General features: G+C 36.6%; 1 protein-coding gene across 1 annotated transcript; it reads right to left on the bottom strand.

Moving 5' to 3' along the window:
• Positions 1 to 653: 653 nt before the first annotated feature.
• On the bottom strand, positions 654 to 3,857 carry LOC107894608 (uncharacterized). The gene is made up of 7 exons (XM_016819865.1): positions 3,383 to 3,857; positions 2,791 to 2,962; positions 2,482 to 2,631; positions 1,961 to 2,217; positions 1,653 to 1,777; positions 976 to 1,085; positions 654 to 834 (listed from the first exon to the last, which is right to left on the bottom strand). The coding sequence occupies exons 1-7, from the start codon at positions 3,855 to 3,857 to the stop codon at positions 654 to 656; spliced, it is 1,470 nt and encodes a 489-aa protein (XP_016675354.1).
• Between the last annotated feature and the right edge of the window lie 15,665 nt (positions 3,858 to 19,522).

A 19,522-nucleotide genomic window follows, 5' to 3' on the forward strand; every position in this document is an offset into this window, starting at 1 on the left:
TTTTATGACCACTTCAACCATAGAGTTCCAGTCCAACTCTACCTCCTACATAGCTCAAACAGCAAAATAAATACTCCATTGTGCATCCCAGGACTTGAACCTCAGACCTCACAGTTACACAACACGCCACGTTGCTACTCCACCACAGGCTCTTTCTGTGTCACAAAATATCCTCAATTAATTATAAGGTCTATAGGCCAAAGTCTAGGTTCCTTTAAAAGAAAAACCAAAATAAATTGTAAGAACCAAGACTTGAACCCAAGCTCCCTTGCAACCTTAATGATGCCACAACCACTAGACCACATGCTTCCTTGTGTCATTTACATAACACAATAATTTAAAAGGCCATCATCCAAGCATCTAGGGTTTTATTGACTTAAAACCAAAATTTTTGCTAAAGCCCAGGTTTGAACCCAAGATTTCTCAGACACTTCACAGAGCACTTAACCACTGAAACAAACACACAATTGTGTCATTTCCTAGCACAATTAAATCCTTATATTCAACCTCCTTACGGACCCATACTCAAGGCCCAATACTTTTAGGCCCAAATTCGGGGCGTTACAACTTACCCCCTTTAAGAAATTTCGGCCTCGAAATTTACTTGTTCAGAATAAGTGAGGGTATTGCTGCCGTATCTCTTCCTCAGGCTCCTACGTGGCTTCCTCTGAACCGTGATTACGCCAAAGCACTTTGACTAGTGGAACAGATTTCTTTCTTAATACCTTAACATCACGATCCAATATCTGCACCAGTTCCTCCTCGATAGTCAAATCAGGTCCAACCTCGATTTCTTCAACTGATACAATGTGCGAGGGATCAGAACGGTACCGCCTCAGCATTGAAACATGAAACACGTCATGAATCCTATCCAACTCTGGAGGCAACTCAAGCTGATAAGCGACCGGTCCCACCCGCCTAAGTATTCGGTAAGGTCCAATAAACCTAGGGCAAAGCTTTCCTTTTTGCCCAAACCTCAAAATTTTCTTCCATGGTGAGACCTTGAGAAAGACATAATCCCCCACAGAGTACTCGATCTCTTTACACTTCAAGTCTGCATAAGACTTCTGCCTATCAGATGCTTCCTTTAACCGGTCTCAAATCAGTTTCACCTTATCTTCTGTATCAAAAATTAATTCTAGCCCCAGAACTCGCCGCTCACCCAGTTCAGTCCAACAGGTAAGAGTACGACACCTACGACTATACAACGCCTCGAACGGTGCCATTCGAATACTGGACTGGTGGCTGTTGTTATAAGCAAACTCTGCCAACAACAAATAATCCTCTCAGCTGCCTCTGAAATCAATTACACAACCTCTTAACATGTTTTCCAATATCTGAATCACCCACTCTGACTACCCATTCGTCTGAGAGTGGAACGTAGTATTGAAATCCAGCCTTGTACCCAAAGCCTCATGTAACTTTTCCTAGAACCGAGATATGAATCTAGGATCTCTGTCAGATATGATAGAAACTGGTACACCATGCAGCCTCACAATTTTAGCCACATACAACTTGGCCAATTTCTGTAAGGAATAATTCGTGCGGACCGATATAAAATGGGCAGATTTAGTCAATTGGTCCACAATCACCCATATCGAATCCTTCTTAGTCAGCGTCAAGGGTAGCCCACTCATAAAATCCATGGTTACCTTCTCCCACTTCCAGAGTGGAATTTTAACTGGTTGTAGTAACCCAGAAGGTAATTGATGCTCTGCCTTAACTTGCTGGCATGTCAGGCACTTACTCACATACTTAGTAACTTCGCGTTTCAACCCTGGCCACCAATACAACTCACGAAGAACTCAATATAACTTGTTTCCGCCAAGATGCATAGCATATGGACTACTATGCACCTCTTGCAGTATAGACTGCCTCAGATCAGAATCCTTTGGTATACATACTCTTCCACAGAAGCATAATACTCCTTTCTCATTTAGTCCAAAACCCGTGGTCTCACCATACTCAACTTTTCGAAAATGAGAAGCTAGTGACTTATCTAGCAACTGTTTCTCCTTAATTTGATCTATCCAAGTCGGTCTCACTTGCAGTTCAGCTAACAAGCTATCATCATCGAACAGGCTAAGACGAGCAAACATTGCTCTCAAATTAGATACAACCCTATGACTCAATGTGTCAGCTACCACATTAGCTTTACCAGGGTGATACTCAATTGAAAAATCATAGCCCTTAAGCAACTTTATCCACCTTCGTTGCCTAAGATTCAACTCCTTTTTAGTAAGAAAATATTTGAGACTTTTATGATCTGTGTAAATAATTGTCTTTTCACCATATAAGTAATGTCTCCAAATCTTCAGTGCGAATACCACCGTAACTAATTCCAAGTCATGAGTGGGGTAATTTGTCTCGCGAGGCTTGAGCTGACGAGACGCATAAGCAACCACCTTACCCTCTTGCATCAACACACAACCCAAGCCAATGTGCGACGCATCACTGTAAACAGTATATTCCTTCCCAGACTCTGGCTGTATCAAAACAAGGGCCCTAGTCAAAACATCCTTCAGTTTCTCAAAACTCTCTTGCTGCTTATCAGTCCAATTAAACAGTACCCCTCTACGCAGTAACTTAGTCAAAGGTACAGCAATCAATGAAAATCCTTCAACAAAACGTCTGTAATACCCAGCCAGACCCAGAAAGCTTCAAATCTCAAATACCATCTTCGGTTGTTTCCAATCCACTACATCTTCAATTTTTCGAGGATCCACCCTAATTCCCTCTGTTGACACTACATGTCCCAGAAATGTCACTTCTCGCAGCCAGAATTCACACTTGCTGAACTTTGTATAAAGTTGCTTTTCCTTTAGAACTTGTAAAACAATACGAAGATGTGCATCATGCTCCTCGTTGATTCTTGAATACACCAAGATGTCGTCTATAAACACAACTACGAACTGATCCAAATAAGACTGGAATACTTGGTTCATTAGATCCATGAAAGCCGCTGGTACATTCGTCAACCCAAACGGCATCACCAGGAACTCGTAATGACCATAACGAGTTCTAAACCCAGTCTTATAAACGTCAGCCTCTTTAACCTTTACCTAATGATACCCAGACCGAAGATCTACCTTAGAGAAAATCGTAGTTCCTCACAGCTGGTCAAATAGATCATTTATCCTCGGTAAAGGGTATTTATTCTTGATAGTTAGCTTGTTCAATTAACGATAATCAATGCACATGCACATGGATCCATCTTTCTTCTTCACAAACAACACTGGTGCTCTCCACGGAGACACACTAGGTCAAATGAATCCTCGATCCAATAGCTCTTAGATTTGAGCCTTTAACTCCACTAGCTCTTTTGGTGCCATCCTATAAGGGGCAATGGACATCGAAGCTTTTCTAGGTAGGAGTTCAATACCGAATTCAACCTCACGATCTAAAGGCAACCCTGGAAGCACTTTAGGAAATACATCCAAAAACTCTTTGACAGTTCTGATATCTCCCATAGAAGGACCTTTAGAATCGGAAATACTAATATATGCTAGGAATGCCTCGTAACCTTTACAAACCAGCTTCTCAGCCCTTAACGCAGAAATCACATTAGACAAATAATCTCTTCGCTCCCCTATCACCGTCACCTCCTCATCCTCCGTAGACTTCAACACCATACGCTTAGCAGTACAATCCAATTTCGCATGGTGTTTCACTAACCAATCCATGCCTAATATAATATCAAATTCCCTAAACAGCAGTTTCATCAAATCTGCCGAAAAGACAACCGCTTGGACTTCTAAGGGCACATCTCTGAATAACTTATTCGCCCTAACTGATTGTCCCAGTGGACCCAACACAGTCATTTCACTAACTGTATTTTCAGACTGAATACCCAACATCTCGAACACAGTGATGCAACATACGAGTGTGTAGACCCAATATTAATTAAAGTAGTGTATGGTAAATTATAAATCAGGAATGTACCAGTTATGACGTCAGGGGCATCCCCATCCTCTCGGTGAAGAGAAGCATAGACCAAGGCTAGCTGTCTCGCCTCAGTGTTTCCAACACCTCTGCATGGTGCTTCACGACCTCGACCAAACCTGTTTCCACCTCTGGCCTAACCTCGGCCTCTCGGTGGCTGCTGACCACCTCTCACAGGCTAAACATGACCCTGTCCTATAGCTTGCATCTGAGTGAATCCCTGAGTACAGTTCTTAACCTGATGATCCATAGACCCATATCTTAAACATACCCCAGTTCGTTTCCAACACTCACCCTGGTGAGCTCTCCCACAATCAGTGCAAGGCTGCAGTCTTGCCACAATTGTAACACCCCGAACTCGAGACCGTCGCCGGAGTCGAACACGAGGTGTTAACAGGCTTCAAACCACTTATTAAAAATTTCCCAGACAAGCTGCCAATCTGCGTACTAGTCACTTTAAAAATCATATCTTGAGTTCTGAAACTCGAAATCCAGTTCCATAAATTTTCCCCGGAACTAGACTCATATATCTATATGGTAGAATTTTTGTAGAATTTTTGGTCGGGCCAATTGGTACAGTTTATTAGTTAAAGTCGTCCCTGTTCCTGGGTTTGACTACTCTGACCTTTGTGCATTACGACTTAGATATCTCCCTTTACAGAGCTTCAATACTTATGCCGTTTGTTTCTAATGAGACTAGACTCAAAAGGAAATCTATACATATAAGGCATGACTTCTAATTATCTCTGATTAATTTATGGTGAATTTCTAAAGTCGGAACAGGGGATCCAGAAATTGCTCTGGCCCTGTTTCACAAGAGTTTAATTATCTCCTAACATAAAGCTCATATGGTCATTTCGTTTCTTCCACATGAAAATAGACTCATCGAGCTTCGATTACATAATTTATTCATTATTTAATTCCATTCCTGCTATTTTTATTGATTTTTCAATCTCACATCACTGCTGCTGCCAGCATCTGTTACTAAAGCAATTATGCCTATTTCGTGATTTCTCCTTGATCTAACTAATAATTCATCATACATATCACAAATTATGATCATGACTAGCCATGCCAAAGGCTAATCATTGTCAAACATCTCCCTACTACACTATTGCCATATCATGAATTTTAGCACCAAAAATAATCAACCATGACATATGGCATAAAAATCGAATAGGCCTCAACTATTATTCAACCAAAACCGAATTGGCCCAATATCAGTCATGACCACATTATAAAACCCATTTACTAAGATTTATAACTAAATATCATAGGACCCAAAGTCCAAATTAACATTTATGCCATTTTCGCATGGCTGAAAGTTTACATACCAAAGTTCAAACACAACATAATAGCCTAGACAGGATAATGTTCTCCTAGACCGACTAAGAAGAAAGTACCAAAACTTGCTAGCTGGTGTGATGACTTCGATGACGGTCCCAAGCACGCAAAAAGACGAGTCCAAGAAACCTAAAGTAGGTGACAAGCAAACACCAAGTGAGTATATAACTCAGTAAGTCTTAAGCATTACATAATCATCCATTAATAAATTATCACATGAGAAAACAAGTGAAAAGGGGTTAATTCTCTCCACCCATACCAACTATGCCATGGTTCCTTAGACCTTTCGGCTCAATATCATACAAAGTACTACATCAATTTTTCATATGCTACTCAACATGGTATTTGAGGCATTTTCCATGGATGCTTTCATTCTCGTTACATTCATGCAACTAAATAACATTCCCTCTATTCCACGATAAATCTCATGTACGTCACTTCAAGTATAATTATCACATACGTTCAAAACTTATCAAGCAAGAATTCCAAATATAAACATAACGTCTATTAGCCACGAACTCAAGACACTTACTCGTCCGCTACCGTGACCAACTCAATAAGGTCGCACACTTAGTGTCAATAGTGCTTCAAAAACATATAGTAAGTCCGCACACTTAGTGTTATATAATCAAACTCGCACACTTAGTGCTTACATAATCAAACTCGCACACTTAGTGCTATATAATCAAACTTGCACACTTAGTGCTATGCAATTTAAACCCACACACTTAGTGCCAATCTCATGATCATAATTGTTTATACCCGCACACTTAGTGCCGAAATCAACATCTCAATACACCTCACCTCTTTTCTTTTTCATTCAATACTTTCATCACCCCATGCATACGTGTATATATATATTTATCATTTCATTCGACATAATTACATAGACATTATGACTATTTAAATCAATACCAAATATATGCTTAATGACTTACCTTGTGTTGGGTAAAATAACTCCAAGTCGACTACTCGATGATCTTCGATTTCCCCTTGTTGGACGCCTCTCCTTTAGGATCTTGAGCTTAAACAAATAAATTAACTCATTCAACCGCTTTGCTACATATATTGGTATTCACATTTTAATGATTTTATGACATACGGAATGGCATGGTAAAATTTTTATCTTGCTACCTTGTGTTCTTAGCTATTCGGCTAATAACCTTATGCAATTACCATACTTTCAATAATCTAATCACACATGCATATGCATACTTGGACATTCGGCAATCACCTTGCTAATTTTATACTCAACATCACATAATCTCCCAAGTGATGGCCGAATATGTATATCTATACTATCACCTATAATTCCTCAAATCACAACATTTCATCTCATGAACACTTGACCCATTTCTCACAAAAAATGAAACAACAACTAAAATGAACATCCCATTTTTATCCCATATAGCCGATTGCTTCATTTGTTACCCAACTAACAATTCAACAATTTCAACCTCATTACAACCTCTACCTATTCAATATAACATGAACACAATCCTCCACCCCTAAAGTAGATTCGACAATCACTTAACCCGTTTTAACCTCAACTTTCAAGTTAAAAGAAATTAACCACTCACCATCTCCTACATTACTATCCATTTTAATGACATTAACACATCTATTAAGAGTTTCAAACTTCTTGGCCGAATTTCAACCCCAAAATCCTAAGTCTAATCTATAGGATGAGTAGAATTGGAACTAACCATCTCAAACATGCATAGATTTTCAAGAATCATTCAATACATACCTCATTCTAGCCATCTTCCAAGCCAAAATCAAATAACCAAGTCTCCCTTCCTTCTCCTCACTCACGGCAATTGCCAAGAAAAAAAAGATGAACACTCCCTCTTCCCTCCTTATTTTATTCACCTTTTTCCTTTTTTAATTCCTTTTTATTTTAATTGTTAACTAAACAAAACATATTAAATTAGAATAAGTGGAGCTCCATCACCCCTTGGCCGGCCACTCTACTTCTTTTGGGTAAATTGACATGCAAAACCACCCTTTTTGGTACATGCACTAATAGACCATTTTAAATTAGCCTATCATATTTCACCATGTCTCATATTGATCCCTATTCAATAATTTCTCATGCAATTGGCAAAATTAGGGAATGAAACCTCCACATATGCATTTACACATATAATAAGCATAGAATATAGCAATTAATTATTTTTATAACTCGGTTTTGTGGTCCCGAAACCACTTTTCGACTGGGGTCACACTAGGGCTGTCACAAAAATACTAGGAACCTCTTGAACTGGCCCATCAAACCTAGCCCTCTTTACAGGCCTTCCAGAAGAACCCGAGGGCCGAAAATACCTTTTATTTCTGCCCCTATCTTTCTCGCGGTTCTAGCACTCAGAGCGCTTCACATCCTCAGCATTTTTTTCTTTTTCCACAAGGGCAGCAAAGTCCCACTCCCTCTATGGGGCTATCAACACACGTAACTCGTCCCGGAGGCCATCCTCAAACCGCACATAGTGTTCATATTCAGTTATGATTGTCCCGCGTGCATACCAACTCAACCGCAGAAACTCTGCCTCGTACTCCACCACGATTTTATTCCCCTAAGTCAAATTCAAAAATTCCTTCCTTCGGGCGTCTACATAACTTGTGCCCACATACTTCCCTGAAAAGGCTGCTTTGAAGAAATCCCATGTCAAACGGTCAGCTTGCGTACCTTCCCTCACAGTGAGCCACCACTGGTAGGCCTCATCACGCAGTAAAGACACTGCCCCTTTTAATTTTTGCTCTGAAGTATAGTCAAGGTCAACCATTACTCGCTCGGTAGCCTCTAACCAATATTCTACCTCATTCAGGGCTACAACTGGAACACCCCTGAAGATTTCCACTCCATTAGATCAGAGCCGCTCCAAAATTGACCCCTAGCTTACAAATCCAATACTTGCTCCAACAACCCTTTCAAGAACTCGTAGCATTGCTTGAGATAAAGCATCATCTCCAGCTACTCGGTCATGAGACCCTGACTCAGTTACTGGCGAGGCTGGTGCCTCCCTAGCCGACATGTCGCCCGATACTGAAGACCCAGCTCTAGCACTTCCTCAGCCTCTACCACGGCCTCATGTACCCCTTCTGCGAGTACTTCTTGTGCTCATATCGATAGCAAATTGTCTGTTTTAAAGTTTTATGAATCAGTTTATAATTTCAATAATTATTAACAAAGTGTTATGAACATTAGCAATTAGAGTTTATTTTTGCATAACAGAATCTTCTATAGTTGTCAGTCTTCTATAATCTCAGTCTACTCTAACTATAGAGTTTCAGTGTAATTCTACTACCTATGGTAGTCTTCAGTAATACATTTCAGTTCATAATAATAATCAGTGTGAAAAAACTTACCGATTTGGTGCCGGAGACTCAGTGTGCCACATTTCCAACCACAACATTTAACATTCAAATCCATAAAAACCCATTCCACAGCTGATTTTTGTAACTTGGCTCTAATACCACTAAATGTAACACCTCAAACCCAGCCTAGACGCTACGGTCGAATCTGGTGTGTCACAATTGAGTGTTTTGCGAAACCTTGTACTTGATGGTGGAAACAAACCTTTTTTTAAGATAAACCTATCCGATTAAAAACCGCAAAAGTTTCTTTAGTTGAAAACCTTAAGGTTAGAAATGCAGATTTTTATTTGAAATGTTATTATTTTGAAAATTCAATATTCCTACTCTAGCAGTTTAGAATATGAAATCGAAAGCCCATTAAAAGTTAAAAACCCCTCAAATGGCCTTATTACATAATTAAAACCCAAATATGAAAGCTTAAATAAATTGAGTTATTAACAACCAATCTGCGAACGTGTGGCCACCATTGAGTCCCTCGCGGCTCCAAATCGTCTAAGGCTGAGGATTACCTACACAGTTAAAAGAAGGGTGAGTTTACAAAAACTCAGTGTATAATCCCCTATCGGTCAACAGTAACAGTGCATACAGTAACGGTCTGGGCTCTGAGCCCTATTCAATAATAGTACAGTCTGGGCCTAAGCCCTATGCAGTAACAGTACAGTCTGGGCCTAAGCCTTATGCAGTAATAGTGTAGGCCTATAACCAAAAGAGTATACTCACAATACAGGTATGCAATCCAACCCAATCCATCCTGCTCACCACCCATACCAACTAACTCACCATGTGGGGAATAAATCGACCCACCCAGCCAACACACCAATATTGCAGCAAAGCTACTAATAGTAACGCAGCAAAGCTGCTAATGGCGGTAAACGTGGCGTAGCCACTAATATCAAAATACGTGGCAAAGCCACCAGAACAGTACTTCCTCCAAATCAGAATCCCAACCCCAATGCAGTATGTCATGTCATAATATTTAATGTATGCAAGGTTTCATACTCAGATACGGTCATGCATATATTTCATCAATTAACCTACCTTTGATGTATAACAATCATTTCCATCCATTAGGGGTAGATTAGTAATTTTTACCCCTCAGGGGTATTTTGCTCATTTTACCTTCTAGGGTCTCGGTACAGATAATCGACCTCTAAGAAAGTCCACAGTCACCTCGGGTGACTTAAGTAACCTAAGACCTACCGGTGTAAATGGCCTAAGACTCATTATTCAGCCCAAGTGGACCCACACACTCGTGTGGCCCACTTAGCCCAAATTTAGCTATGGCTATGTGACCTACATAGCCCAGTCCAAAATTTATCAATTACCGTGGATTGAATCTGTGTGGGGCCCATGAGCCTGTTGGGTCCTTCCGGCCCATTTCCGCCTAACGAAGCCCTTAACAGCCTATGCCATGCACATGACATGACAAGCCCAACTACTTCCCACCTATTTATGCCGATTTTCAACAAAGAAGGGCGTGAATACCCACCTGTTTATGAGAACGTGCCGAAGTCCATGATTACCAACTTTGGCACATCTTGTATTGAGTCTTAATCACTTTTATGACCACTTCAACCATAGAGTTCCAATCCAACTCCACCTCCTACACAGCTCAAACAGCAAAATAAATACTCCATTGTGCATCCCAGGACTTGAACCTCAGACCTCACAGTTACACAACACGCCACCTTGCTACTCCACCACAGGCTCTTTTTGTCTCACAAAATATCCTCAATTAATTATAAGGTCTATAGGCCAAATTCCAGGTTTCTTTAAAAGAAAAACCAAAATAAATTGCATGAGCCAAGACTTGAACCTAGGCTCCCTTGCAACCTTAATGACGCCATAACCACTAGACCACATGCTTCTTTGTGTCATTTACTTAACACAATAATTTAAAAGGCCATCATCCAAGCATCCAGGGTTATATTCACTTAAGACCAAAATTTTTGCTAAAGCCCAAGTTTGAACCCAAGATTTCTCCGACACATCATAGAGCACTTAACCACTGAAACAAACACACGATTGTGTCATTTCCTAGCGCAATTAAATCCTTATATTCAACCTCCTTATGAACCCATACTCAAGGCCCAATACTTCTAGGCCCAAATTTGGGGCGTTACATTTCATAGCAATTAGACACCTCTAGCTTCTAGAACTTAAGTTTTGCACTTTTTATAATTTAGTCCTTTTGACTAAATTAAGTGCCCAAACGTCGAAATTTTTGAACAAAATTTTCACAAAATCATCCTGTGAAATTGTAGACCATAAAAATATAATAAAAATAAATTTTTACTCGTCGAACTTGTGGTCCCGAAACCACTATTTCGACTAGGCCCAAAATCGAGCTGTTAAAATTTTCTTCTCTATAGAATCAAACCTTCATAGAAATTTTGTAAAAGAGACTTTCAGTAATACCGTATTGTGGGCAACTCACACGTAACTTCTTAAAATGCTCCTTGTAATTGTAAAGTGATTCTGTATCCTTTTGTCGAACACGAAAGATTTCCCTTCTCAACTTAACTACTTGAGATACTGGGAAAACCTGTCAATGAATAAGTTATACATGTCAGCCTATGTGTTAACTGAACCAAGAGAAAAAATAATCATTCTCTAGTGAAGTTGGATAAAGAAAAATGAAAAACTCAAAGTTTAATTTGGCATTTGTAACTCACTGTGATTTCATACTCAAGCAAACCATGTGGAATTCCTTGAGATGTTTATACAAGTTCTCATTCTACAAATCATGAAGAGTGAGCAACAAGTGTATCAAGCCTGATTTGAGTTCAAATGGCACATCTACTGTCAAATAGTTGATACATAATGGTTTATGTCCATTTAGTGCCTCAACAAGTTTCCTAATGGTACAATCAATCATGACTTTAGGTTTAGGAGGTTGATCTTCGTTGACTCTTTTATCATGACATAGTTCATCGTTAACTTTTTTCATTTTTGTATGTCTATTTGTAATTTCGATTTCTATCATTTTAGACCCTTTTGGTCGTTTACCGCATCTTATTACTTCTCTTCGTAATGCTCGAGTGATTTTTTTTTTATTTCAATATCACACTCTAGTTGTTCTTTTAGTCATGACCTAGTCATTAAGACAAAGATATATTATTGTTAGTCCTTAGCAACGGGGCCAAATTTTGATAGGTGTCGAATCCACCTAAATTAGTATTCCTATGACTAAACATAAATGTAATACCCTACGCCCAACCCGTCCACCAGATCCAGGTATGGAGCTTCACAAATGGACCTACACTTAATTTTTGCTAACTTAACTGTCAATAAATAGTTTGAAAATAAAACTATTCATTCATGAAATTAAAAATAATAATTCTTACAACTAATGCTCCAAGCATTGAATGTTTAATCCTTCAAATTATTTCTATCTCTAATCAAATTGTTTGTTTACAATGACACCCTTAAGGTTCCTTTAACTTAGGGTTAACTACTTCAGAACCCTGACCTTAAGGACGTCATCTAGTTACACCATGATTGATCTTGAGGCGAAGCCTCCAATGGTACCCCCTTCCTATATGCACGACTTTGATCCAACAGTGGTCCCCGATCTCCAGTCTATTTGGCTTGGTCCCTCCTTTGAGCCATCAATCATCCTCGAAAATCTTACGAACATATGCCAACCACTTGTAAGTTCAAATGAACTTAGTGAGTTTCTTTACTACCCATAAATAACCCTATCACATGAGGGTAACAAATTTAAAATAAACTAAACATAAATTAACTCTCTACTTACTCATGGCAAGTGTAACATCCCAATTTTAGTGGTGTCAAAAAAAGTGGTTTCAGAACTATGATTCTGACAGAAGAATAAATATTTTAATATTTATTTAAAGTATATGGGATTATATTAGGGCTGTATTAAAGTTTCGTTAAGAATTTTTGAGGTTTAAATGGTTAATTAAGTAAAAAGGACTAAATCGTAAAGGATGTAAAAGTGAGTTTCTATTAGTTAAAAAGGGCTAAATGGATATGGAAAGGAAATTTAATGTATTTAGATGGTAAATATACCATAATTAAGTTAGTGGATAGTTATGGATAAGCTTTTGTTGAAATTTTTTATTAATAATAAGGGTAAAATGGTAAATTAGTAAATAAACATAAAATTCAATAAGCTAAAATCATCATCTTCCTCATTTGGCTATCTTCAAAACTGATTCTACCATGGCAAGTCTTTAAAACTTTAACAGTTTTGCAAATTAATGCCCAGGCTAATTAGATTAAGCTAATACGAGCTCAAAAACATAAAAATCATTAAAAACAGGGACTCACATGTGAACATGTTAAAAGGCTAAGTTAAATAGGCAATTTGTTTGGAAAATATTGTACCATTAATGAGAATCTCAAACTTGAATTCCCAATGTGAATTATTAAAGACCTATTAATCGGTAAGTTGAGCTCCATAATTTGATAATTAAATTTGAATCTATTAAAATAGCTATGTATGATGAAATTGAACTTCAAACCATTCTTACTAAGGGGCTCAACACTAATATTAGGATAGGATAGTAGAGTTATCCTTGAGTACTTTTAGAGCTTTTTAGGCTCACGCGTTAGTTGTTTAAAACACATAGGTTTCAGATTCAACAAGAAGTATAATGTCCAGGCTTGGGAGTTTTGCATCATCATTCATCTCGAGGTTGTATAACATTTATTTCAAATGTTTTTTTATATTTGATATTGGCATGTACACAATGACTTAGTTTGGATAAAGAAATTGTAGAATTTGAGTTTGTAATTCAAGTCTTTTAAATGTCTTTAATTAAGTCATTTTCTAAGGTTACTTTGAATGAAATTATGGCTTGAATTATGAGCTAAAATTTGTTTTGAAATTAGATTATTTATGTTTTGGAACATATGAAAATGATATGGATATGTTTAGGTATGACTTTAAGTGTTATTGGATTGATTTTCAACTTCAAAGGCCTAAGGTTTGGTACCCCTACTAAGGGTATTGCACCTTCCCAACTTGGAAAAATGAAAATCTACAGTACATGGACCTAGGTACAGATACCTAGACTCTAGGTACTGATACATAGGTCCCTGGATAGGGTTACTATATTGTTTTGGTTTTTTTAAGCCCTCCAAGGTTTTTACATGACCTCAAACTCATTTTATGATTTTATTTAAATTGTTTGAAGTTAAATTTTGGTAAAAACGCCTATTTCCCACAATGTGAATAATCTTTGTTTTAAGTTGATAAGTTTTGAACAATTATTTTATGATTTGCAAGTGCCCCTCCTAGTAATCAATGACCTAAATTGATTTTTTATCATATTAAATCTTTCTAAACTTTTCCAATTTGATTTAAAAAACATTAATATGTTGTGAAATGGTTGTTTTTACAAAAGGATTTTTTTTTTTTCAAATCTGAAAGTTCAATAGTACCTTCCATTCATACCATGCATCAGGATAGGTGAGGGGTGCTACACAATTTGCCATTAGATGTAGTCTTGATGCTTAAATACTCAATCTCATTGCCTTGAAGGTCTGTTGTCACAAACTCTTGGACTAGATCATTGAGATGGGCTCTCCTATACTTGGATTTGGATATGATAATTGGGCTTCAAGGGAAACTAAGCCCATCAAGTCCATGGGCCTAAGAATAGGCCATGATGCTCGTATGATACACTTATTTATTCATTACCTTTAAAATGTTATTTTATTCTCTCAATTATTTTTAAAATTAACAGGATTTTATTATAAATTAGACCAATTCTCATTTAATTAGTAAATATATTTTTTAACTTATAGAAACATATTATTTAATAATTAAAAGATAAAGAAGTAAAATCACATGTAACATAATGTGACATTTGGAACTAATTAAATTAAATATAATATTTTGAATGTCATGTGCATTACATGTGATTTTACATATCTATTTTTAATTCATTAAATATTATAATTTTATAATATAAAAACATATTTATTAATTAAACTAGAGTTGGTCTAATTTATACTAAAGTTCTATTAATTTTAAAAAATAATTGAGTGAATAGAACAATATAGAAAAGTGAGAAACAACTGAAATTAAAATATTAAGTAATTAGATAAATTAACTTGACTTTCAGAAATGAGTCAAAATTTTATCTAGAAAAAACCGTTACTTTAATACTACATTGTCTTTTACGTAATATTTCAAAACACAATAGTAAAAATATAAAATATTACGTAGGTATTATTAAAATCAAATAATAGTAAAATTATTATATATCAAATGATAATAACTAAACTAATTAAAAAATAATGAAAATTGTCGAAACCTTTTTGGAAATCAACTTTTTCTTTTAAAAATGAAGACGGAGTCGCCACCAATCCTTTTTTTATGTGTGATTGGATCACCTCGAAACTTAATCATTTTAATAAAAGGGGTAGATTTACTAAAATATAATTTTCGGTGTACAAAAATCTAGGAAATAGGTTTGTGAGTCGGTTACGTACGAAGAAGGATTAGCACCCTAATAACGCCCAAAATTAGTACCTAATTGATTACTTGATATTTTAGTGACGAAAATTGAGGATTTCAAGAGAATTTAAAATGCGATCCCCTTTTACATGATGTTATTTGATGACGTCTAAATTAAATTTTATGGTGGAGGCTTTCTTATTTCGGGTCGATCAAGATGAAAAGTCATGTCCCATAAGCTTGGGCACAAGATCTCGAATTCTCAAAAATAAGAATCTTATAGTTTAATTATTACCTAAACCTTATACGTTTTTAATTTTAAAAGGATATTAGGTTATTTTGGTTCAAGGAGAAACTTGTACCTTGTAAGTCAGGGGCACAACTTCTCGGATCTCTAAATAAAGAACATTGTCACCGTTTTCATTATTTCTTATGCGTTTGCGTAGAAAAATGGATGAATGTATGTAGCAATATGTACAATATACGATGATGGCAAAATTATGACATTAACAAAATAACTACATAAATAATGAAATCAAATGACAATAATATAATAAATATAACAATAAGAAATAATAATAATTCAATTAATAATACTATATAATAATAATGATAATAATAGTGAAATAATATAAAAAGGTATGATGATAATATAATTATATCCAAAATAAAATAGTACTAATAGTATTAATAGTATCAACATTTAAAAAAAAAAGGACCAAAATAAAATAATTGGGAAATTTGAGGGCAAAAATGTAAATTATGCAACTTAAAGGGTAACAATTTAAAAAATAGAAAGTAAAGGACTTAATTAAATAAACAGAGGACTAAATTGAAGTTATGATAAAATTTAAGGTAGAAATAAATAAGAACATAAAATAAAAGGGTTAAATTAAATTACAACAAAAATGAAGGGACCAAAAGGGCAAATAAACCTAACCCCAGAACATATGTCACTACCCAAAGGGTCGACAGCCTGGGGGACTAAAATTAAAACAAGTTAAAATTAAATAGTGTAATTTAAAAAGAAGAAAAAATCAAAATTTGGAGTACATTATGTAGTACATTATGTAGTACTTAAAAGCAGAAGGAGCTAGGTAGCAAATATCTCAACCTTTCAAAAACATGTGAATCCTCAGGGGATCTAGGTCGTGTTGTCGGATCATGCCTAAAACAACGTCGTTTTGGGGCGTCTGAAGCCAGGCCAAAACGACATCGTACTAGTGCCCTATTTAAGTCAAATATTTTTGAAAAAAAAATCATATCTTCCATTTTTCAAAAGAAAATCTTTTTTTTTCTCAGACATCCTCTCCCACTTTGATCCCAAAGCCACCACTGCTTTGTCTAGGTCACCGGTCATCGGTGACGGCAACCACCACCTCCGATGGCCAAAAAAAAAAGAAAGCTCTTTTCACCCTTTCGAGACCCTGGAGATATTTCTAGAGTTAAAACGCCCAAAAAGGTCAAGATTAAAGAAAAAAGAAGAAGAAACCTTTCGGTTTCTACCCTTTTCGACGAGGCCCTCGATAGAACCCTAAGTGGTTTTGAAGCTTCTCGAGGTGAAGATGGTTTTCGGTGATGGCACAAATAGGTAAAAACTTCCTTTTGTTTATTTATATATATATATATATATATTCTTCAAAAATAAAGGATAAAAGAACTACCTTTTTTAAGAACTTCGTTGTTGTTTTTTTTTTGTTACAATCCATTTTCGGCTTTTATAGCCGAAATATATTACAATTTTTTTTTTGTCTTTCTTTTCTCTACTTCTCTGCCTCTGTTTCTCTGTTTCTATTTCTCTATTTTTCACAGGTGGTGGTGGCAAGGAGGGGTGCGGGTAATAGTTGAAGGCGTGTCTGCCGACATGACAGAGGCAGCGACACTGATGGAGTTTAGGAATTAGGGTTTTCTGTTTAGTTTTTTTTAGGTTTTGGGCTATTAGGCTTTGGGCTCTTAGGTTAATATTTGGGTTAGGTAATTTAGGCTTCTAGGTAGTTTAGGTAATCAGGCTAGGGTCAGCGTTTGGGTCTTGGGCTTGTATATTTGTAAATGGACCCCTATTTTTTTTAATGGACTTTTATTAATTTATTAATTTTTGGTTTGTTTTAACCGGATAAAAATGGGCCTCGACAGCTACCCCTCTTTGCCTATTATCGTATAATGGGGAGGGAGCAAAGACTTTAAAGGAGGACAAATTTTGTCCAGTCCCACTGCATCTCAACTTCTCTGGTGCTTCTCTTTTTCAGGTAACCCATTTTTTCAATTCATTGATTACTCTACTCCTCCACTTTATCCGCTTTGCCATAACTTTAGGAAGGCAGGATTTAGTGTCATAGTTTCATCTTGCTCCATTGCAATTTCTAGGTGATAAGATTTACTATTGTAGTTTCATTCCAACCCACTCCAACTTCAGGGGTATAGGATTTGTAGCTTCATCTTGCTTCACTACAATTTCAAGGAGATAAGATTCACAATTGTAGTTTCATTCCAACCCACTGTAACTTTAGGGGTATAGGATTTGTAGCTTCATCTTGCTCCACTACAACTTCGGGGAGATAAGATTTGCTATGGTAGCTTCATTTTAACCCGCTGCAACTTTAGGGGTATAGGATTTGTAGCTTCATCTTGCTCTACTTCAACTTCAAGGAGATAAGATTCGCTATGGTAGCTTTATTCCAACCGACTACAACTTCAGGGGTATAAAATTTATGGCTTCATCTTGCTCCACCATATCTTCAAGGAGATAAGATTTTCCATTATAGTTTCATTCCAACCCATTGTAACTTCAGGGGTATAGGATTTATAGCTTCATCTTGCTTCATGCAACTTCAGGGAGATAAGATTCACCATTATAGTTTCATTCCAACCCACTGTAACTTCAAGGATATAGGATTTGTAGCTTCATCTTGCTTCACTGAAACTTCAAGGAGATAAGATTCGCTATGGTAGCTTTATTTTGACCCACTGCAACTTTAGGGGGACTTGAATTGCTACTCTATCTGTTTCACTCCAACTTCAGGAAGACAAGATTTATAGCTTTATCTTGCTCCACTGTATCTTCATGGAGATGAGATTTACTATTGTACTTTTGATCCGATCCACTGCATCTTCAGGGATACAAGATTTGAGGTTGTAGCTTGATCTTGGCTCGCTACATCTTCGTGGAGATGAGATTTGCTATTGTAACTTTGATCCAATCCATTACCTTTTCAAGGATGTGGGAGTCACTATTTCACTAATCTATTACACTGCTTTTTGGGGAACAAGGCCTGTAAAATCTATTTAATAGGCCTAAATTTTGCCAAGAAAATATAATGTTATGATTGGAATGAATCAAATGCTCCCAACTAGATGTATATGAATGATGAATGCAACATGTTATTTTTAGAATGGTTTTTTTCTTTTAACATTTAGGTCGATATTGCTCATGGTTTGTCCAGGTTCTATCATTGATGTGTTACCATGCCTTCTATTCAGGTCTGGTATCTTTGATAGGAAACCTGAATAGGTAATCTCAATCTAAGCTACTCGTTCTGTAATCTTTCCAACTTTCAAATTTGGTTATTTCCAACTAGTGGTCTTGTTTCAGTCCCTGTACTATTTAGAAATCTTTCAAAGTGATATACAAAAATCCTTTTACTTTAATATTGTTAGTCCAGTAATCATTATTTCAATGCAAAAAATGATTGAACAAGGTTGCGACATGGATAAGGCTAAAATTTATTGAGAGCAAAAATGTTAATAAAAGGAATAACTAAAATGGAAAACATTGCTAGAACACAAAGTGAGTGAAAATGAAATTATATGCCCCAGATTTTGTAGTATGAGCTTCTCTGAACAAACTTGCTGAGGATCAATCTGAGCTTGATATGTGTTTGGGTGATCTAGAGTACTTTATCGATGTCCCGAGATGTAAAGCTCCTCCTTCTTGCTACCGTTAAGGGGGAGATGACTATTTCATATCTTTAGTTTAAATTTGAGCCGCCCTTTTCAGGTTTTCAACTCAAAACTCCTTTGGTATCAAGACGCCCTGTAACATCCCAAAATAGGGCCTAGTTGGAATAATGGTTTTGGGACCACAAATTTGACACTGAAATATTTGTTTTATGATTATTTTGAGATCTAGAATATGAAAATATGCATGTGCTAAAGTTTCATGAAGAAATTCTATGAGTAAAGTGTCCAATTGGAAAAGAAGGACCCAAATGAATAAATTGCAAAACTTGGATTCTAGAAGCAATTTGTATGAAATTGATTTAGATTATTAATTAGAAGTCCTTAAGGAGAAATTTTTCCAATTTCTAAGTTTTTGGACAAAAATGGGCATGTATGGATAAAATTTTAAAGAAATGGCTTAAGGGCATTTTGGTCATTTGGCTAATTAATGAAATAAAATGGGGAAATGAAGGAAAAAATCAACCATTCTTC

This window comes from Gossypium hirsutum, chromosome A06 (genome assembly GCF_007990345.1).
Source record: "Gossypium hirsutum isolate 1008001.06 chromosome A06, Gossypium_hirsutum_v2.1, whole genome shotgun sequence".
Lineage (NCBI taxonomy): Eukaryota > Viridiplantae > Streptophyta > Magnoliopsida > Malvales > Malvaceae > Gossypium > Gossypium hirsutum.

What these genes read in the sequence shown, in the direction of transcription:
- LOC107894608 (XM_016819865.1), bottom strand. Translation starts at nt 3,857, where the DNA reads ATGTTGGGTATTCAGTCTGAAAATACAGTTAGTGAAATGACTGTGTTG. An exon ending in TTTTCGAAAAGTTGAGTATG is followed by an intron (nt 1,778 to 1,960) that starts GTGAGACCACGG and finishes ATTGGTGGCCAG; the next exon opens with GGTTGAAACGCGAAGTTACT. An exon ending in CCATGGAAGAAAATTTTGAG is followed by an intron (nt 835 to 975) that starts GTTTGGGCAAAA and finishes TTCAATGCTGAG; the next exon opens with GCGGTACCGTTCTGATCCCT.